Source organism: Podarcis muralis, chromosome 17 (genome assembly GCF_964188315.1).
Source record: "Podarcis muralis chromosome 17, rPodMur119.hap1.1, whole genome shotgun sequence".
Taxonomy (NCBI): Eukaryota; Metazoa; Chordata; class Lepidosauria; order Squamata; family Lacertidae; genus Podarcis; species Podarcis muralis.
Window position 1 is genome coordinate 10,128,334 of NC_135671.1, and position 22,423 is coordinate 10,150,756.

The 22,423-nt window shown below is 45.5% G+C and overlaps 1 protein-coding gene across 1 annotated transcript; it reads right to left on the reverse strand.

Annotated features, from left to right (window-relative positions):
- Positions 1–2,631: 2,631 nt before the first annotated feature.
- TMEM175 (transmembrane protein 175) lies at positions 2,632–17,605 on the reverse strand. The gene is made up of 10 exons (XM_028712078.2): positions 17,380–17,605; positions 15,392–15,430; positions 14,545–14,642; positions 12,871–12,922; positions 11,261–11,296; positions 9,898–9,981; positions 8,904–9,068; positions 8,502–8,580; positions 6,632–6,761; positions 2,632–4,826 (listed from the first exon to the last, which is right to left on the reverse strand). The coding sequence occupies exons 1-10, from the start codon at positions 17,533–17,535 to the stop codon at positions 4,172–4,174; spliced, it is 1,494 nt and encodes a 497-aa protein (XP_028567911.2). The 5' UTR covers positions 17,536–17,605; the 3' UTR covers positions 2,632–4,171.
- Between the last annotated feature and the right edge of the window lie 4,818 nt (positions 17,606–22,423).

The window sequence follows — 22,423 nt, forward strand, 5'->3', positions numbered from 1 at the left end:
CCAGCGGCTTCATATAGATGTTAAAAAGCATGGGGGAGAGGACGGAACCCTGAGGTACCCCACAAGTGAGGGCCCAAGGGTCTGAACACTCATCCCCCACCACCACTTTCTGAACACAGCCCAGGAGGAAGGAGCGGAACCACTGTATAACAGTGCCCCCAGCTCCCAACCCCTCTAGACGGTCCAGAAGGATGTTATGGTCGATTGTATCAAAGGCCGCTGAGAGATCCAGCAGAACTAGGAAACAGCTCTCACCTTTGTCCCTAGCTCGCCGGAGATCATCAACCAGTGCGACCAAGGCAGTTTCAGTCCCATGATGAGGCCTGAACCCCGATTGGAAGGGATCCAAATGGTCCGCATCCTCCAGGCGTGCCTGGAGTTGTTCAGCAACCACACACTCAATCACCTTGCCCAAGAATGGAAGATTTGAGACTGGGCGATAGTTGGCCATACTGGCCGGGTCTAAAGATGGTTTTTTAAGAAGCGGTTTAATGACCGCCTCTTTCAGCGGATCTGGGAATGTTCCCTCACAGAGGGAAGCATTCACCACCCCGCAGAGCCCATCGCCCAGCCCTTCCCGGCTTGCTTTTATTAGCCAGGATGGGCAAGGATCAAAAAGACAGGTGGTTGGTTTCACGCGTCCAAGCAGCCTGTCCACATCCTCGGGGGTAACGGATTGAAATTGGTTCCATGCAACTTGACCAGACAGAGCTCCAGCACTCTCCCGCCCCAGCCCTGCTCCCACGGTGGTGTCTAGCTCCTTCCGAATATGAGTGATTTTATCTGCAAAAAACTTTGCAAAATCGTTGCAGGAGATCTTGGGGTCTTTACAAGGCCCCGATGTTAAAGGTGGTTCCGTTAAATTGCGGACCACCTGAAAGAGTCTCCTGCTACTATTTTCTGCAGATGCAATAGAGGCGGCGAAGAAAGTCTTCTTCGCCGTCGCTATCGCCACTTGGTAGGCTCGACGTTGAGCTCTAACCTGTGTCCGGTCAGATTCGGAGTGAGTTTTCTGCCACCGACGCTCTAGCCGTCTCAGCGATTGTTTCATCGCCCTCAGCTCCGAAGAAAACCACGGGGCTGTCCGGGCTCCATGCAATCGGAGAGGGCGCTTCGGAGCCAGACAGTCGATAGCCCTGGTTAACTCCACATTCCAGCGGGCCACCAGGGAATCAGCTGAAAGGCCATCAACATGGGATAAAGCATCCCCTACCACTCTCTGGAAACCATTTGGATCCATTAAGTGGCGGGGGCGGACCATCCGAATTGGTCCCACCTCCCTGCAGAGGGGGTCGCGGAGAAGTCCAGTTGCACCAGGAAGTGATCTGACCATGGCACTTCTTTAGTTTCACTTTTACTTAGTGTCAGATCACCCACGTCACTAGAGGTGAATTCCAGATCTAAGGCATGTCCATGACTATGAGTTGGGCCCAACTTATTCAGGGACAGCCCCATGGAGGCCATGCTTTCCACGAAGTCCCGAGCGGCCCCTTGTAAGGTCGTGTCGGCATGGATTTTAAAATCCCCTAGGACAACCAAACTAGGTGTCTCCAGGAGAACATCCGCCACGACCTGAAGCAGCTCGGACAGGGAATCCTTGGTGCAGCGGGGAGGTCGGTACACCAAAAGGAATCCTGTACTGCCCCTATTGCCCAACTTCCAGAACATGCACTCAGAAAACTGGGTCTTCCCAGTAGGACGCCTGATGCAAACTAATGACTTCCTAAAAATCACTGCAACCCCCCCCTCCCCGCCCACATGACCTGGGTTGCTGTGCGTAAGAGAAACCTGGTGGGCAAGCGGCAGCAAGGACAGGCCCATCCGCTTCATCCAACCAGGTCTCTGTCACACATGCCAGGTCAAATCCTCCATCCACAATCAGGTCGTGGATGGCAGTGGTTTTATTCATCATTGACCTGGCATTACACAGCAACACCTTCAGGTTATGTGGGTTTCCCCTGTTGATTCCAGTATCCATCCGGTCAAGGCCAGACCCGGAGGCAGGGATAGTCTTCAAACAACGACTAAACCTGCCTCCTCGGTAATGACATGGTCTGGTCTTGGCGTAACTCCGCCTCCTGCCCATGATCACCGAGATCGGATGTCCCAGTGCTTCCCCCCCTGTGGAACTTGTCCCAGCCATCGTGTTGGCTGGGGCCCCACTCCCAGGCAGCCCTGATCCCGCCCCTTAAAAACAAAACACAAACTATACAGAACCAATAAAACAACAGAAAACAAAAACAGAACAATTATACTAAAATTAATCCCCAACCAAATATCCATCCCACCCTCCCACCCCCAACAAGGGAAAAAGGAAAAAAAGAAATACAAATTTAAATTGCCACCGACTGCTTGAGGACATTTTAAAACACATTGGAACAGGGAAGCAATTGCAGAACACTTCCCAGCTTCCCCAAAAGTTTGTTCCAAATAAGGGCCTGGGCCACACCCCCTGGGCCAGATGGAAAAGGCCCTGGAAGGGAGCAGGCCCTGCAGTCCTCACCCAGCCGATGGTCCGAGGCCTCCCCGCAGCAGGAGTCCCTTTATAGCCGGGAGAGAGGATTGGTGAAATGGTATTCTGGTATTCTAATGTGGAAGAGAGATGGTGAAGTGGAATAAAACTCCTGCCAGTTTCAATTGTAAATGCAGCATTTTATTCAATAAAAAACTGTTCTAGCACATTTTAAAATTAAGGAATGTATAAAATAAGGGACCAAAGAGAATCATTAAGAGGACGTATCTTAGATTGTAGGTTGAATCTCAACATACAATATAGTGCATTTCTCCAAAGCAAGTATTATGATGATCAGTCAATCAATCAATCAATCAATCAAGTAAGTATAGGTAATTGTGCATCATAAGCCACTCAAAATATAAATACTATTTTACGTTTATAATAAAGTGCAATCAAGGGAAAAGTACAGAAGCTATTAGCTAGCCTACGTAGGTGCATTTCAAGAAAAAAGACTGTTTTTTTTTCTGAATGGCATAATGCTGAGCATTTCATTGAGAAGCTGCATCAAACATTAGGTATAGAAAGTTCTTCCTTCCAGCTAAAGGCAACATTCAAGATAAACCGGCAGCTTAGTGCATTAGCCAAAGCTCAGATGACTTTATACCGGAAGTGTATCGGCTCAGCAGAACAACACTGAAGGAAAGAGACATTAAGCAAGAGCTGGAAAAAGACTTAATATCCGTAGGTACTACCCTCAACTTTCTGCAGAAACCAGGATGAACCCTGGTACAATTTTCACATGCCTAGACTCCAGATCCCTGAGAAATCGGAGGTCTTCCGATTTTCCAACCAGAGATGAACCACCTTGTCTATTGTCCATGAAAGCCATTTGTTTTGGAGATTCACGGGCAGTTGCCCAACACTATACATAATAATTTTCACTCATATTCCAGGCCAAATACATCCTGTATGTATTCCAGGAAGCAGATGTTGATTTACTACAACAGCCGTACCCTATGATATGTAACAACTTAACATTCAAATAATGCCCCTGATAACATGAACATGACATGAATATGAATCTTACTACTTTTACTAATTATGACAACTGAAACTTGACTTTAGGAACTAGGGAAAGCTACCTTATTCCAAGACCATGGATTGATCTAACTTGTATTATTAACACTGAAAACAGCTCTCCGGTTTCAGATGGCCTCTCCCAGCTCTACCTGGCAATCCTATGAACTGAATCTGGGACATTTTGCATGCAAAGCATGTGATTTAACACCAAGCCGCAGTCCCGTCTCCTTATTCAACGCCTCAAAAACAGACCCAATGCTATAATTCTCCCTTAATCTTTCTGTGCTCCTTCTGTCACCATGCTGGGGGAAACCAAGCCAGATGGACGGCGTATAGATAATAAATTATTATTTTTATTATTATGCAAAAAACTGACTACATTGGTGGTTAGATGCATCATCATAGCACTAATCACTGACAAAAACGTCCAACCTGCAGCCAAAAATATGGCCCGTGGACTTTGCACGACTCCATTTCTGGGTTTGCAGCTGAAATCTCTCTACTCAAAGCGTTTTATGTTCCATGAAGCAAAGCATCTAAACAGGTAAAATGTTGAATATACCCAGTTGTGGCTTGGACCAGGTACGTTCAAGTAGAAGCAATTCCACAGGAATTCCAAGGAAAGCAGCGGTAAAGCTATGACAAGGTCTCGGAAGGAGACAAACAGGCTTCCTCTTCTTCTGATACGTTTTTCCGTGGCCTGAACAGGAACTTCAACGCCACCAAACCAACCCTGACGAAGATGCGCAAGACGAGGAAGGCAAAGGGGACGACGATCTGCATGAGGTGGAAGATTTCTGTACTCAGCTCGCTTACAACGCAGGTCAGGAAGAAGGCTGCGAGGCTCGCGCAGGGGTAGAGAGCCAGCTTGGCAAACATTAAGGCGTGCTCTTTGCCGCCGTATCGTGCAAAAGGATGCAGCGTTTCCCTTTCGTGGAAGAGGGCCGCGGTCCAGATGCCAAACTGGAAGATGCTGGCGAAGAAAATGGTGACGCAGCTCACCTGGATGGCTTCTGTTTCGTTGTGAGACTTCTCCGCAAACTCGCTGGTCAGCTGGTAGGCCAGAGGCAGACCTCCGATGAAAGCCAATGAGAGGGTGTTGAGGAGGCCCATCAGGCGCGTCGCTTTTGTCACGTGAAGGAAGAGCGAATGGTGGACAAACCAGAGAAGGCCGATAGTAACAAAAGACCCAAAGTAGGCAAGGAAATTCGGACCGTATTCACTCAAGGCATTGATGAGATTCCCGCGGTATTTCTCTCGCACCTCTTTAGCGTCAGGAACGTTATCTTCACTGTTGGGGTGGGAAATGATCTTTCAGTTATGCATGGACCGGCATCCTTTTATATGGTGATATTCTATCATTTTCTGCATGTTACTTTAACACTTAGAAATATAGTGGTACCTCAGGTTACATACGCTTCAGGTTAAAGACTCCACTAACCCAGAAATAGTGCTTCAGGTTAAGAACTTTGCTTCAGGATGAGAACAGAAATCGGGCTCCGGCAGCACGGCAGAAGCAGGAGGCCCCATTAGCTAAAGTGGTGCTTCAGGTTAAGAACAGTTTCAGGTTAAGAACAGACCTCCGGAACGAATTAAGTACTTAACCTGAGGTACCACTGTATATACATATATTTTTTAAAATCCTTTTTATTAAATGATTTTCATAGTTAAACAATGGTACATATAACATCTCTGTTTTCTGTAAAGGAGGAGGATTAAAATGAACTGGTGGTTTTTGGTCAGTTAGTGGGATAACAGGAGACTGCAGATCTAGGTGACTTTTCTATTTTGCAGGCAACCGCTATGGACAAGCGCTATGTGATATGCAGCGCTCATGCTTCCATCTATGAACTACCAACATGAAGCAAGGGTGGAAATTTCATCATTTCACTTCATTAAGGGTAGGTATTTCCCATTGGGATGTGCAAGTACTAATACGATTGCACAAGACACTGGTGGAGGGCCCATGCTCAAGAGAGATTAAAGGGAGGTCCACATTGTAAACCCCGCCCCCCAAAGTCTATGTGGGGATTCCCTTGTGCTTGACGCAGAAGGTGCAGTTGGTGCAGAATGCTGCAGAGCAATTGCTGATAGGAGTGAGGCTTTGTCAGCATATAGCACTTGTGCTCAGAGACCTGCTCTGGTTGCCAATTTGCTACTGGGCCAAGTTCAAGGCGTTACTATTCGTATATAAAGCCCTTAACAACTTGGGACCAGTTTACCTACAAGATTGCCTTAACCCATGTGTGGCCACTTGACTGCTTCGATTGGCAGAAGTGGACACTATTACAGGTGCCACATAATACCCGTTCCACATTGGTAAGAATTCGGCCGTTTAGTGTGGCACTTTGGAACTCCTGCCTATTGAGATCAAGCAGACCCCTTACTGTACAGTGGAACCTCGGGTTGCGGATGTAATCAGTGACAAGAGGCACGTCCACAATCCACAGCGTTCGTAACCTGCACTGCTGCGTCTGCGCATGACATGATTTAGTGCTTCTGCGCATGCGGCGAAACCCGGTACTTCCGGGTTTCCCGCGGTCCACAACCTGAAAACACGTAACCCGAAGCATTTGTAACCTGAGGTACCACTGAACTTTTTTCAGAGCCTGCTAAAAACACTCTTGTTTAGACAAGCCTACCCGGAATCTTACAAAGTTGACCCCATTTTAATCTCCTTTAGTATTTTAACTTTTGTATGTTTTAAAGTAGAGCTGTAAATCTTTCCTGGTTTTCTTGTTTTATCTTTTTGTAAACTGCTTTGAGTTGTTTTGGTTTTTTTTAACAGTGAAGCAGTGTATAAATTTTATGAAATAAAACTCTATACAGTGGTACCTTGGTTCTCGAACTTAATCTGTTCTGGGAGTCTGAATTCCTGCACTCAAGCAGAAGCTGTGTCGGATGTTCGGCTTCTGAAAAACGTTCGCAAACCGGAACACTGACTTCCAGTGGTGTTCGGGAGCCGAATTGTTTGGGAGTCAAGCTGTTCAAGAACCAAGGTACCACTGTACACACTTTCCCCTCCAAGCACTGTATTCTCATATGAAAAACAATCAAGGGCTATACTGGATAGAACTAAGATTTCTGAAGACCTACCATATATCCAGAATCAAGAGGGTTGCTACGATTGCATAAACTCCATCACTGAATGCTTCCACTCGTTCCTTACTAAGGGGTTCTGTAAGGTAAGAAGTAAAAGACTCCAGAGGGACTTCGTCTTCTTGACCTGGAAGGCACAATAATAAGCATGCTGAATGAAAGCGCTAAGCTTTTCTTTTATATAGTTGAAAAGCCATTATTCATTTGGTGTCATCCTCTTTTGGATTCCAGATGCAAAGTGATCCCCAGTGCCAGCTGCTCGAAAACTGAGCACTCAGTAACCTGTGACGCCAATTGAGTGGAAACCAGAGTTACTAGGCTCCCCCTCGGTCGTCCCCTTCCGAGCGGTTTAGAGGCCTTGATTTCATAGGCGTGGTAACCATCGAGAACTATGTTGCACTGTGCAAAATATGAGCAAGCCAGGGCTGAACTGATATTACCCTTGCTGGTACCTTTCCCGGGAAAATCAGAGGCTCACTATGTCAGGTTCCTATTGGAAGACCGGACAAACACTAGAACATTAGCAGTGGCAAAGTTTTTATCGGTGGTTGCAAGAACCAATGATCCCTATATTCTGAACAAAATGTTTGTTTAACCTGGAGGTAGGCTGTATGAATTGTGTATTGCTTTGTAACGATTTGTTGGGTCTCTGGACCGTAATAAAGATTGATGATGATGAAATCTCATCCTCCAGAAATAAATAAAAATACCTTCACCATGTTATTCCTGCCTACCTCCTCCCATAGCTATGTTGCTTATCCAAGGCTTGATAGGAGAACCTTTCCTGTACAGATTATTGTTGTGTGACTTTGGATCATGTGTTTATCCTTAGACTCCCAACCGGCCAGCTGCCTATCCTATTTCAAATATAATATTATATTAATTGATCTACATTCCTCTCTTCTACCAGAAGTGCCCAGAGTGGCATACAACACCATCGTAAAACCGTATCATATAAGCAATAAACGTGTGAATAGACACTTTCTAAAAGCAACAGAAACCAGATACCTAAAGCAAAACAAGACACAAACATAGCAGCAGCAAGAGTAAAACATATTGTACATTAAAGCGAGAAACAATAACACTAGGTATTACTTTTTAAATTAAAGGCGTTTTCAGCTTTTGGTGACAGACGAATTAGGATGATCATTTCCCATTAGCATTGGAATTCCAGAGTTGTGGCATAGCCTCAGAGGCGGCCCCGTGTGCTCTGCTCATTTTAGAAGACTGGGAGACAGACTTTCTGTCACAATCACTGTGCAACACAAAGCAAGGAGAAAACAATTTCTTTGGCCTGAATTGTACTTCTATTTTCATGCTGGACCATACTTTCAAAATCTGCCTCCTACTCAGTCACCCAAGGAGGAGATAAAGCAATCCCATGCAGAAGAATTAAGTCAGAGGTCCTTCTGCCTTGCTGTGTCTCAGGCAGAGGACAGATTGCAAAGTCCTCTCCATCGAGTGGGCTGGGACCAGCTGCCATTTTGCTGCCTCCTAGGCCATTTCAGCTGGTCACTAGGGTATCAATTACCGTATTTTTCCATGTGTAAGACACCCCCATGTATAAGACAACCCCTATTTTTTGAGCCCAAAATTAAGAAATAAGTAATTGCAACACTGCATGTATAAGACGACCTCCAATTTTAAACTTTAAAAATTTGGGGGGAAATATAGTCTTATACATGGAAAAATACAGTATGTAACTAGGGCTAATGAAGGACTCCTGAACTTGCTTACTTTCGGTTCAGTTCCTTTCTCTTTTTGTATAGTGTCTATTAGATTACCAATTTGGTGGCATGAGCAGCCTGGTGTGTGTGTGTTTTTTTTAAAAAAATCTTTAAATAAATAAACATAAAAGGATACTCACCAAGGACCTTGCTTTTAAACCATTTGGTTAGGTGGCTGACGTGTGGGAAAAAAATAACGAGCCCAAGAAACACGTAAGCCTGGAAGGAAATAAGAGCTTGTTTATTGCATGGTAACATGCTCAGGCGAGTTCCAGGGTTTGCAGGAATACAAAAAAACTCTTTAGGGGGAATAAACGCCCAAACCAACCCCTCCCCACAACAGCCTGATGAAGACTGAACATGCTCAGCAGACACAAAATATAGGCTGACAGTTGGAAGCGGTAGAGAGAATGAGGAAAAGGAGAACCCCAAGTAGGGCATGGGGGGGGGGGCTGGCAGGCTGAAAAGCCCCCACTGTAGAACACCATCCTGCTCTTGCACACAGTTTGGTAACCGCTGTTTGAATGTAAAGGAGGCCTTACCAATGGGATGAAGAAAAAGGAGACGATGGCAGCAAAAAAGCTAAGCGTCGGCCCTCTTAGTATAATCTTCAGAATATGATTTTTGTAAAATGCCTGGTTTTCGGACTCCTGTATTTGATGGCTGAGTAAATATGGATGGTGGAAGCCATACACTACGATGATTGCCTGCAGAGCGAAGAAAACACTGCATGAGTACAGGAGACTAAGGCCAATCCCAGACATAATGCCAAACCATGGTTTGGTGTTACAAGAACAAGCCTCAAGCCTCTGCTTATTTCCCCGCCTCCCTCTTACCCTTGCACACTGAAGAGTTAGCCAATTTCCAATTCCAATTTGCATCAAACCTTTGTTTACCATATAAAATTATTGTGAACAATTGTTGTCCACTGTGGTTTGTGCTTGCCTGCAAATCTGAATAGCAAACCTGTGAGCACAAAGCAATGCAATAATAAGCTGGTCTTGTAAGTGCTTGCAACTTTTGCTGCCTCTACTAGCTGCTGCAAGAAGGGAATCTACGCTTTCCTTTAGGGACTAAACAATTATGTTCTCATATAAGGTAAAGGGAAAGAGACCCCTGGCCATTAGGTCCAGTCGTGGCCGACTCTGGGGTTGCGGCGCTCATCTCGCTTTACTGGCCGAGGGAGCATGACTAAGCCGCTTCTGGTGAACCAGAGCGGTGCACGGAAACGCCTTTTACCTTCCCGCCAGAGCGGTACCTATTTATCTACTTGCACTTTGAGGTGCTTTCAAACTGCTAGGTTGGCAGAAGCAGGGACCGAGCAATGGGAGCTCACCCCGTTGCAGGGATTCGAACCACCGACCTTCTGATCGGCAAGTCCTAGGCTCTGTGGTTTAACCCACAGCGCCACCCGCATCCCATGTTCTCATATAAGGAGGATAAAACGTGCATCATCACCATTTTCTGACTATAACCTATGGAATCTTTCCTGCTAATAGTCCCTAATTTTAAATACTGAAATGAAAGCAACAAGACCTGGATAGTGCCGATTACAACACTGCAGCTACTAAACATGAAAATTCCAAATGGTACATCTGGAAATGAGGCCATCAAGGAGAACTGCAAGACAAAACGAGAGATCAGTGATATGCTGCAAAATACACTCATGGAAAGTAAAACCTGATAAATATGTATATATAGTTGCTTGGATCAGCTTTTTTTTAAAAAAAATAAAGTTATATATTTGCAAGCTCTGCTTTTCATACCCTTGACACTCAGTTGAATCAATAAACAAACTTGTAAGATCTGCAAGTTACTCTGAGAGAGTCCAAGAGCATATCCAGGGATATTGCATTAACTTGAAGAGGAAAGCAGTAAGAAGTGCTGAATTGCTGAATTTCACTCTTTCAGTGAACAGGTGCTTGAGTACAGAATTCTAGGATGGACTGAGAAGCTTGCAACTTGGGTTTATGAACCAGCATATTATGCCGAAAAGCTACTGGAAGGCATCGGTGCAAGTGCGGTGAAATTTCTATGCTAACTGGCAGAGCCCAGTTTCAAGTCTGGGTGAGAAAATTCTGGGACTGTCTGAACAATTCAGACCATTTAGTTAAAATAATTTACCTTCAAAGATTAGGTTTAGAGTTGCAAGCCTCACCGCAGTCACAGAGAACAAAATTCACTGTGACAAATACATAGTAAGCTCACTCTGCATTTCCTCTTTGTGGTCTCCTTAATCCTTATTCTTCATAAATTCGCTTAAAATCAGCTTCTGGGTTTTTGACATGCATTTGTGACTGAACGGATTAGCAGCCGGAATCGCTTTGGTTTCATGCTAACCCTAGTCTGGAGGCAAGGAGATCGCAAGGAAAGGAAACAGGTTCTGGTCTTGTGGTGGGAGGGTAGCTTTTACTGCTCACTTATACTCAAAGCCTGGGGATTTGCTCCTATCCAACACCAGAGGCAAAAAGGAGCTGGGGAGATTTCAGAGAGCCATGGTCTGCAAAGGCACACTGACCACTTTGTTCAAATGGCTTTCTATACCTGTACAAAGTGTTCCATAATGAGACGTGCTCCAGAATAGATAAGAGTATATACACTTTGTTTGCCTTTCACTTTAGGTATTATTTACTTGTAATAAGTGAAGTTTTGTGATAACTGGTTAAGCGATTAACCTTCAGCTGACCAAATGATATACCATACATAAATTAAAGTGAAAACACAAGAGTTTATTAATGTTACGCTTAAGCTTTTTAAGCAAATAAGAGTTGTACCCATTTCAGGAAGATGTCAACTCTATTCCAACAGGTAGAGTCTTTAAGTTTTAAAAGGAGTTTACACCTCAATAATCAAACAGAGGGGAAACGTTAGGCAGGAAAGAAGCAGAATGCTTACTTACTGTGTATGGCAAAAAAGTAATGAGCATCATACATGCCTAGGAGAGAAAGAATTCAACATGTGAGAAAAAATGGCTCCTCGGCAGGTAAATGCAAGTCAGTGCCCCTTCTCACATTATCTGCATGGTATGGAAGATGATGCAGTTTGGCTCCTTTCTGCTTAGCAATGAAATGTCAGAAGCCCAGGACTATACTCGGGGGCCTAAGCTGTAGCCTCTTCCCACTCTAACATTGCCCCAGTTTTAGGGAGGAATGACACTAGCATGGAAAGGGAGCCAGAGAACGTCCAAAGACGTTCAAGCAGTTCACATTGAACAAAGTTAATGCAGTAAATGTTGCCTATGGAACCTCTACAACCCTCAGGCTTTATCCAACCCAGGCATGGTAGTACAAAGAAATGCAGAAGAACTCATTGGAAGACATCAGTGGCTTCCCACAACCATCTGTTTGTAGCCTCAGGCCATTTTCCTAAGTTACGCTCAAATCTGTTTCTTGTGTTAGATCACAACAATTTTAGGGAACAATCAAACAGGTTGTTCTCTCGGCAAAAGACATGCCGAAATGAATGGCAGCTTTATAGGGTTGACATATTTCAAGAAGTAAAAATCCAGACACAAAAAGTTGTTGTCAAACACCCAGACATTTTGCCTATTTCCCAAAATTCTCCCCAGACGCTAATTCCGTCATTGGAATCCTGGACTTGCCCAGGAAAATCCAGAGGTATGGCAACCCTAGAAAGGCAGAAAGACTCCTGGATAGCTCCCTTACAGTTGAAGAAGACTTGGACAGAAGGTAAAAAGGTAAAAGACCCCGGATGGTTAAGTCCAATCAAAGGAGACTATGGGGTTGCAATGCTCATCTCACTTTCAGGCCGAGGGAGCTGGCATTTGTCCAGACAGCTTTCCGGGTCATGTGGTCAGCATGACTAAACCACTTCTGGTGCAATGGAACACGTGACGGAAACCAAAGCGCACGGAGACACCATTTACCTTCCTGCCGCAGCTCTACCTATTTATCTACTTGCACTGGCGTGCTTTCAAACTGCAAGGTTGGCAGGAGCTGGGACAGAGCAATGGGAGCTCACCCTGTCACGGGGATTCAAACAGCCAACCTTCTGATCGGCAAGCCCAAGAGGCTCAGTGGTTTAGACCACAGCGCCACCCACTCTGCTAAAGGCAGGACTCCTGGACAGCTCCCATACATTTGAAGAAGACTTGAACAGAATGTCCCTCAAGATCACACAATTCTGTATGTTATACACTGGGACAAGTTAAAACCTCCAACTGCTTCGGGTAATTATTAAACTATTCATATTTTGCATTTCACCGTCAACAAATGAAGCAAAAAGCATTACACATATATCCAGGGTGCAGTTATGATGTCCTGGGTGACTCAAACACTAATATTAAACAGTGGTGCAGTAAAATGGATAGAAAGCATCATAGCCCATTGCTGGTCTAGATAATTTTGTTTTTTGAAACATTAGGATACTGAAATTTGTAAGAAGGAGATTCAGAACTGTTCCGTCTTGGTACTGATAATATTCAAGGCTGGGAATATCTTGATCTTTACACCAGCGTGTCTTTTTTTAACGGACCTTTATTTCACTCACCAAATTTAGAAGGGCAAGCACATCATCTATGAGTTCGATCACCTGAAAAAGTCTGAGGGGGAGAGAGAACAAAAGCCATTAATAATTTGGCCCTGGTAAAATACTCAGAAAGTTCTGACTGACAGACACGTTCACTGAACAAGTCTTAATTTTGATGATAGTATCACTTGGGAAGACTTATGCAGTGTCCCTCCATTCTATGATGAGTCTACTCATATTCAGCAGTAAGGGAGAAATGATTGTGAAACTCAGAAACTTCCCTTTCTGAAGCACCACTGACAAAGATCAGGCAAGCAGGCCTGATGAACCAGGCAAATCTGCTCACCAGCTTGCTAGCCTCTTTGGTAAGTCAGCCAACAGGACGATTCCCTTCCCCATCCCTCAAGGTCTTACACCTACTGTGGCTTAAAGAAACTAAGAGATGGAAGATTTTCTTATCTTATCAAATAAGCTCCCACCTCTCCCTTGACACATGCAAAGGGCTCAGCTTATTATCTCACTTCGGCTGGTCATAACTCCAGTGTGTTGAGGACTGGATAAGACAGGAAAAGAAAGGAGTTTCTCTCCACTGTTTCATATCTTCTTTATACACTAGCAGAAAGGAGAAAGAACTCTGCCTTCCCTGCAAGCCCTCTGTGAAAGTCACAGGACTTTTTTCGGGGGGAGAAGGTAGGTGGGGGAAGAGGCTAATAAGCCAAACTACTTATTTGTAGATCCTTCACAAACCACCAATTAAATGGGATTTTGAGAACAGCCAAGCTTGTAAAGAGTGCTCCTGAGCCAGTAACAATTCTATCCAGGTAATAACAACAATTTTATTATTTGTATACCCGGCCCATCTGACTAGGTTGCCTCAGCTATTTTGAGTGGCTTTCAACACATATAAAATCATAATAAAACATTAAGCATTAAAATACTTCTGCAAGATGCAGCAGAAGCTTACAAAAGTTGTTTCTTCTCCTAAGGCCACAAATGGCAAACAGATGTATGTGCAGACTGGTGGTAACCTAATGAAATTGTCTGGCAGGACAAAAAAGAAAAAAGGACTTCTTTTAACCAAATGCAATTCATTTTTTCTGATGTGGAAAATAGGGGGCTGGACTTGATTGACTGTCGGTTTGATTAAATAGGTAAAGGTAAAGGGACCCCTGACCATTAGTTCCAGTCGTGACCAACTCTGGGGTTGCGGCACTCATCTCGCTTTACTGGCCGATGGAGCCGGCGTACAGCTTCTAGGTCATGTGGCCAGTATGACTAAGCCGCTTCTGGCGAACCAGAGCAGCGCACGGAAACGCCGTTTACCTTCCCACCAGAGTGGTACCTATTTATCTACTTGCACTTTGACGTGCTTTCGAACTGCTAGGTTGGCAGGAGCAGGGACCGAGCAATGGGAGCTCACCCCGTTGTGGGGATTCAAACCACCGACCTTCTGATCGGCAAGTCCTAGGCTCTGTGGTTTTAGAGGTCTTCTTATGTTCTCTTGAGGATTCGTTTTTCCAAGGCTAGTTTAATGTGTTCTTAGCGGCAGTGAATTCAACTGGCATGGCAGGGCTCAACACAACCTGCAAGCTCTGTTACAGGATGCTTTCCCTCCTTGGACAAGCTACATGCTGCAATTCGCAAGAAGGGCTGGTGTGTGTGTGTACCTTTTCCAACACATTCCTAAATGCATACCTGACATGAGCTGCCCAAGCAACTGTTACTATTAAAAAGGTCATCAGGTAAACGGCAATTTTGGTGGCTAGGAGCTGCTGAACACTTTCACCCAGTTTCTGAAATAAAACACAGCATTTGACAAATAAGTGCCTGTTATTCATTACAGAAGTTAGTGAAACATGACATGCTGTACTTGTTTTTCACACAAGCAAAAGCACAAAGAGAAAGCGTGTTGCAAAACGAACCTCAAGGTGCAGACTGTGAATTTAAAACCAGAACAAAAAACAAATCTAATCCATTCTTCCCCCTGCTCTCTGAAGACACAAAACCTGAGAATGAAACTCCCTGAATAAAGACAAGTCTAGCTGGTGGACACACTGAATTCTTTATGGTGCCTGGTAGTTAAATAGGAAGCAGTATAGATGTCTTCTGCTCTTTCTAACCTGGAACTGCTACCCTGTGAACTGATCAGGAAAGCAGTGCTGCTAGGTCAAAAGCAAAATATGGAGACTGTGCTGTTCCTATCCTGGTGGTTGCATGCAAAATAACAGGAAACAATAAGAGGCCAGTCAAAAGAGACCCACTTGCCACCTGGGTGAGGGAAAGTGGGGTAGGGGAAACTGAAGACGAGGGGGCTGGATGTGGTCTGTGGGGCACCTATTGACAGAAACTTTAAAATGAACCTGAAACGGAAGTTCTAATTTCTTTTAGTACTCAGAGCTAAATGTCCTCTATACTGGAACAGCCATACTGGAGATTCAAAGTGCAATCTAAATTAGTAAACCGAAATACAATCAAAAATACATTTTATACGAAATATACCGCCTATAATTATTAGTAGTAGTAGTATTATTATACACAATACCTGATCTGGGTGTATCTTTGTATGGGCCACGGGCAAAATCTGCAAAAGAAGCAGCATTTGTAACAAGCAGTGAAGAAAAAACAAAACACCAAAGAGCATAAAAGGGACTTTTGGGGAAGGAGGAAATGATCTCTAAAGAGTTTTTGGACGCATAAGCAAAATGGGTATTTCCCAACATGCATTCCTGACCCTGACCTTGCTCACAATCACAGTGATTAAAGCATGGTAGAAGGGTGGTGTGTCCCCCCCCCCCCCAATCTTTTCAACCTATCCTTTATTTTACTATTAAAATAGTACCACTTTACTGAGTGGTGCTTACGCTGAAGTAAATAAAGATGTTATTATGTAAAGGTATGCAGCCACAGCGAAGAGAGGGTTGGACATGGGCTAGCGGTGTGGGCGCAAATCTCCTTTCAGCCACAGCGCTCATTGGTTGACCTCACCCACCCACCTCAGGAGTGTTGTGAGCAGTGCTTTTTTTCCTTAAAAAATGTTTCGGGGTATTCTCATTTTGACTCAAGAAAACCACCATTTTATAGTTCAAATCAGGAAAAATAAATACAGTAAATGGAGAAAAGTACAAAGATTCACAAAATGTTTAGGGGTATGCGTATCCCGGCCTGCATCCCCCCCAGAAAAAAGCACTGGTTGTGAGACTAAAATGGGAAAACCCGCATGTTTGAATCTCTTGGAGGCAGAGCAGGGTCTCTGCCCCCTGGAGCAGAAGGGAGAAACTGAAACTGAGGTCCTAATCTGATTTGAGGATTGTGAACACAGCATGAATGAAAGGTGACAAGTCCCCCCCCCCCCCAAAAAATAAGCAGTTTTCCCAAGTGGTTAGAGCTGACCAAGGCCTAGGGAGCCCACAGTTCAGTCATTCTCTCTGGGGGCTCATCCACACTTCGGTTTTGTCCTGCCACTTTTTCCTTACAGCTTAATCAGAGCAAATGTTCTGCGGGTTGACATTTGCTCCGATTCAGGGCTGTGTGCATTGTTGAGTTGTTGTTTTTATTTTGATTACATATTTTGTGCTTTTATATTCTAATTCTGTCCTGTGAACCGCCTTGAGACCTCCGGGTATAGGGCTGTATATCAATTCAATAAATAAATAAAATAAACAAAAAGTGGAGTTGTGCTGGGGATAGCGGCAGGGCAAACGGGAAAAGGGCTCTCAAGACCCCTGGTTTCTAGGCACAGGTATGAGGCAAAGTGTGATCCAAGAGCCCTCGCAGGGTTGTTGTGTAGTAGAAACAGGAGAGGGGAAGAATCTCAAGAGGCTTGGGCAACCCAGCCAGATGCAACAACATTTACTACTATTTTCCTTAGACAGGGTAGAAACGTAAGGAATAAAGCAATATTATTATTGCCTGTGTATTGCAGAGGTGGCTGCGTGATGAGATTCTGAAAGAGTTTGTGACCCAGGTTCTAATCCAGCCATGCTGCTTCACCTTCAAAAAGGAAGAGGCGTTGGGGTATAGTTTGGGGGTTTTCATACCTTTATTTTATATCTGGTTACGTAGGAATTGTTCAGTCTGATTGTGTATTTTTGGGTGTTTCGTTTATTGTTTATGATTGCTTTTGTTACGCTGCAATTGTGCATTTTTTCCATGTTGCATGGTCTGAACTGATACCACAGCTCATTCCGTAGAGCATGAGACTCTTAGTCCCAGGGTCGTGGGTTCGAGCCCCACTGGGGGAAGAATTTGTGCATTGCGGGGGGTTGGGCTAGATGACCCTTGGGGTCCCTTTTATAAATCTAACTTTGGAAAGGTGGCATACCATAAAAATTATGTGTGTAGGTATGTTAACAAATAAATAAAAAGGAAGAGGCGCTGCTGCAGAAACCTCGCCCGTTCCTGCTCCCAGCCTGTGTAGCGCAGCAGGCGGGACTCCGACAGGTGCAGCTCCACCCGCCCTCCCGCAGCAAGGGGCGCGCCTGCTTCGCCCTCGCCTGCCTGGGCTGCCCGGCCGCCCTCCGAGAGACTCACCATGACGGTGGCGATGATGGAGAGCAGGGCGTCGCTATAGGCCAGCAGGCGCTGCGAGGCCTGGGTGCCGCCGCCCAGCTCCCCGCCGCCAGGCCTGCCCGGGCCGGGGGGCTTCGACGGAGAGACCACGGCGACGTAGTCCCCGGCTTCAGCCATCCCGCTCCTCGCATGCCGGGCGGGCCTCAAAGCAGAGCCCGCCCTCCCTCCTCGTCGCGGAGGCCGGCCGCCAACACCGCCCGCCTCCCCCGCCCAGGCCCGCCCCGCTCTCGGCGGCCTCGGCTTCGCGAGGAGGCGCTGCCCGGTTCCCTCCGGGGGCGGGAAATTCGAAAGGGAAAGACGCAAAGAAAAAAAACCCGCTCCTTAGATTCGCTTTGCATTGGGTTTCATTATAAACGAGGATCCATGGGGAGGCAGCTCGCTAGACCCGAGTCTTCTCGTGTCGTTTCTTTTAAAACCATTAATGGGGGGTATATGTAATTTTTATTGAATTTTGTGTTTGAAAGCACTCGTTTTTACATCCTTAAGATATCTATGACTCCCCTTCTCCTCTTTCCATGGTTCATTTTACATATCAGATAACCCTGCATATTTTACCAAAACTATACCATTCGGCATTCCATAAAACAACAGTATAAAAATATGGAAGAGCAAATAAAAATGGAAGAGATCCAAGCACAAAAGAACTAGGTCCAATCTTAAGGGTCAGAGAAAGTCTTGACAAGCTGTCCACAGAAACTGATGTTATTCCATAGCATAGGGGGGAATGGCAGAAAATGCCCATTTTTGTGTGTGATCGCCTTATGATGCTCTGTAGAGCGAAGGGCCATTAGTAGAATTTCCCCAGATCATGTGAGTGTTAACATGTGAAATACATTCAAGAATATGAGTCATGTTAGATACTCAGCAGCATTCCAGTCATAGCAGTACAGGACCTGCTTACTCTGGTCTGCCATCCCATTATCTGATTGGCATTGCTAACATAGCTGATATTGCAATGGCAATAGTTTGACATTCCAGTTCCAGCCTTACATACATCATATACTGGACTATTATCTAACAACAGAGCTTTCAGGCACAGTTATATTTTAAGGGCACAGCCAGCCGCGAAGTTCTCTTGTGCAAGCCTCACTGAAAGGAGTGGCATGTGTGCTAGGAAACTACTGTGCTCTTCCCCGACTCTGCCAGTGGAGAAATATATGAGACACACCAAAATGCGGGTGGAACTTTGGTCCCATTCACACTATACATGTAAAATAACATTTGCTTCCCCAGAGAAACCTGGGAACTGTAGTTTGTTAAACATGCTGAGCATTGTAGCTCTGTGAGGGGTAAACAATAGTTTCTATGATTCTGGGTGGGGGACACACCATGTGTTTAAAATGTGCTTCACATCTATGGTGTGGCTGTGACCTTTCACACACGCTCAATTTTTTGAGAAAGCTGCAAAACAGCAAACAGAGGTTTATGAGTATTGCTGTAGATTTATGGTGAACACGATGGTTTGTAAGAATCATGTATAACTTTCCAAGCTGGTCTCTGGCCAAGCCAGAGCACCTCTGTGGCATGTAACCAGGCCCAGAACATTGGTACCAAACGAGTGTCACATTTAATGTCACATGCACTTCTTTCTAATTCAGTAATTTTTGAACTTTCTCAAAGAGGGGAATTACACGCACTAAAATAAATATTGAAAGAGGAAGTGCGAGTCATTGGTGCTCCCATTCCCCAATATATATATGTCACCTGCTAACACTTGTCTGTTCTTCACACCGTGAACCTACCATTTCCTGAACACACACACACACACACACACACACATGAGTGAGGTGTGTCTCCACCCCATGCATGCTGCTGAGGCAAGCAAAACAAAAATTGCTTTCGTTTTCTCTTGATTTGCAGGGTACCTGAGGCATCCAACGTTTTCTGAATTAAAATTAGAGGCACACTTCACCAATAGGATTTACTTTTAGAGAGGTCCAATGGTCAAAAATATGAACAGGACCATACCAGCTGGGTCACAGATTCCAGAGCTAGCAGCCACCCATTCTAGAACCAGGTCTAATTCAAGAACCAGGTCTAAAAACAAGCAGCCAACAAAAAACAAAAAACAAAAACAAAAACAAGCAGCCCACACTTAACCAGCAATCTAGTCATACAAAAGATGGTGCTATTTATTCACTTGCATGACACCACAACATCCCCATTGCAATGGTTTTTATTTTATGGTTGTAAAGATGCTGAAGGTAGCTCAGGCTTTGTTGCCAGCTTAGTACATAACATTGCCTCAAAGACAAAATCCATCTCATTAAATTTAAGACACTGTTGAGGCTTGGTTGGGGATGAACACTTGCCTCCATATTCCAAGTCGTTCATTTCCTTGGCCTTTGGTGTTCTGTAGCTTTCAATACACCTCAAGGAAATGGGAGCAATAAAGGAACGCCATGAACCTTCCAACAAGCTGCTAAGAATCAGGTGCTGGTGGGCTTCCTCCCCTCCCCTGAGATGACCTTTGGGTGGCCAGAGCACAGGTGCCTCCCAGGAAGGACATCTTTCCCACCCACCCCCTTCCAAGCCCAGCATGCTCCAGCCACCATCAACACACCATTGCAAAGGGAAATTTGCTCCTGCTGGGCAGTGGGGATGAATGGGCACCTGTACAAAGAAGGAAATCATGTGCTCATTCATGCATCAGCTGATGCTTTGATTTCCCTACCTGAGGACAAAAGGCTATATAGCTCGTAGGTTATGGAACTGACCCTGAAACTGACCCCAGAAACCCTTAACAAACTGCAGTGTCCAGAATCGATTGAGGGAAATAATATGTTTGAATGTCCTGTAAAGGTATAGGGTCGGAGTCACCTAATAAGTCCTTTCAGCAGAAACCCTGCATATGGAGATTTGCTTGTGAAATGGAGTGTCCTCCCTTCTCTTCCCCGCTGCCCCCTGCCTGTGTGTTCCCCCTGTTACGGAAGTAACACCCCAAAATGGCTCTGGGAGGGTCAGGAGAACCCCCAGAAAAGCTTGCTCGGATGGAGTCTCAGAGAGGAGGGACTGTTGAACAACTTGCGCTGACAGAACATTCAATAATAACACAACACTGAATTGCTCCCAAAGGGTGTACACAATCTCAAGAAGCACTTTTCAGACAAAAGATGTGCAATAGCTCTACAGTCTAGACCAGGGGTCTGCAACCCGCGGCTCCGGAGCTGCATGTGGCTCTTTTACACCTTTGCTGCGGCTCCGGGGCGGATACTAGCGAGGGGAGGAGGCGCATTGTGCGCACCAACACTCCCCACTGTGGCAGACGCTGTACTGGCTGTGACGTTGCATGGGGTCGGTGCGTGCGTTAGTCACGCACCGTCCCGACGTCACCTTCCCGCCCGCTGTCAGATCGGAGGGCAGCGGCGCGCATGCTTTAAATGTTGCAATGGTTTTGCGGCTCCCTTTTTTCCCCCCCTTTGGAAACGGGTCCAAGTGGCTCTTTTTGTCTTGAAGGTTGCAGACCCCTGGTCTAGACCATGTCAATTACAGGCAACTGCCCATTTGCATGGGGGTTGCGTTCCGGGTCTTCGCATGTGTTGGCGGGCCGTGCGTAAGCCCCCCCTGTTCCGCCCCCCCTGCCCTGCCCCCCCGTCTTGTTCCACCCCCTTTTCGGGCCACTTCCAGGTCCACAGAGATGAGTGAGTGACGGTCACACATCAATCATATGCACGTAAAATAGTCACTGCCTGTACATTTAAAAACACACGCCAGGACTCAGACTCCATTGATTCTAGACTAAAATGTGTGTATGCAGTCTCAAGTGTCTGGAGTGGGAAACCACTGCTGTCCTTTTCAGCTGTGCCCCAGATTGCAGCCTGTTTATTTTGTTCCATAGAATTCAATGGGGCCCACTGAGTCCCAAGCATGGGGGGGGGGCAGGCTTTTGTTAGGGAAGGCAGAAACTCAAGTTTTTAAAGTATTTTTATTGATTGAGGGGGGCACCTGCCCCCTTGGCTAGACCCATGGTCCAAAGCCAGCCCTTCTTCCCATAGCTTTTCCCTCAGCTCTTTTTCACGGTGGTCACTCAAGAGTGCGATGGGTTAATAAATGCCAAGAAGTGATGAGCATGCACTCCCCAATTCAACATCTTCAGCTGCAATCCTAAAAACACAAAGGGGTAAGCCCCACAGAATATATCAGGACTAATTTCTGAGTAAACACACACCTGTTTGCAGGTTTATTCAAGTGTGAGTCAAGATGAAATGGTGAGTTTGTCAGCATCGCCCTTGAGCCAGTGCACCAACTGGACTCATGCACCTCAACCCCGACTGGGCTAGGCGAGCTGGGTAGCACTGCCAGAGACCTCCTTTCTCACAGGAACAGGTCACAGTGCTGTGGACTCACAGCTTAGAGCTGAGAGCACCGGATTCACTGTCTCAATAATACAGTCGTTGCGCAGCAGAGTTTTGCAGAGTCTTGCAGAGTATAAACCACTCGGAGAGCAGCTCTGTAAAATATCTTCCTTTTATTCTGTAACTACAACTATGATACAAAACTATATACAGAGCTGAATATTCTAAGCATAAATCAATGCTACACTGAGAGTCTGCAGCTGCTCTTAGCAGCAACCTTATCTCTAGGATCTCTAACACACACTCTCTCTCCGATACACTGACTGACTGACTCTCTCACACACAGAGATTGATGTGGTGCTGGGCAGAATAAGTAGATAGCAGGACACGCCTCCTCCTCTCTGGAGAGTCAGCAGAGACCATCAGGAGATCATCAGGAGATTCTTGGGTATGGGAGGGGTGAAATCTCCTCAGAGTTACCTTCATAATAAGATGATGAAAGGAACAGTGTGAAACACACATTATTTATTTCCAGAATGTATTAATGTGGGAAGAAAATACTAACTCCTCACCAAAGCCCTGCAATGATTGCATGCTGAAAATGAAGACATTTGCACCCACTGTATTAATGCTGCAAGGGACTTTTTTATGTGTCATTATGACCAACAGGTGGTGGAAGGAGCGAGCCAGAGTCTAGTGAGTGAGCCTGT

Bases quoted from the DNA above. Each gene is read 5' to 3' on its own strand.
- TMEM175 (XM_028712078.2), bottom strand. From the start codon at position 17,535: ATGGCTGAAGCCGGGGACTACGTCGCCGTGGTCTCTCCGTCGAAGCCC. The intron at 15,431-17,379 runs GTGAGTCTCTCG...CTTCTTTTGCAG, and splicing joins CCATCATCGCCACCGTCATG to ATTTTGCCCGTGGCCCATAC. The intron at 9,069-9,897 runs GTCTTGTTGCTT...TTCGCTCTGCAG, and splicing joins TTGTAATCGGCACTATCCAG to GCAATCATCGTAGTGTATGG.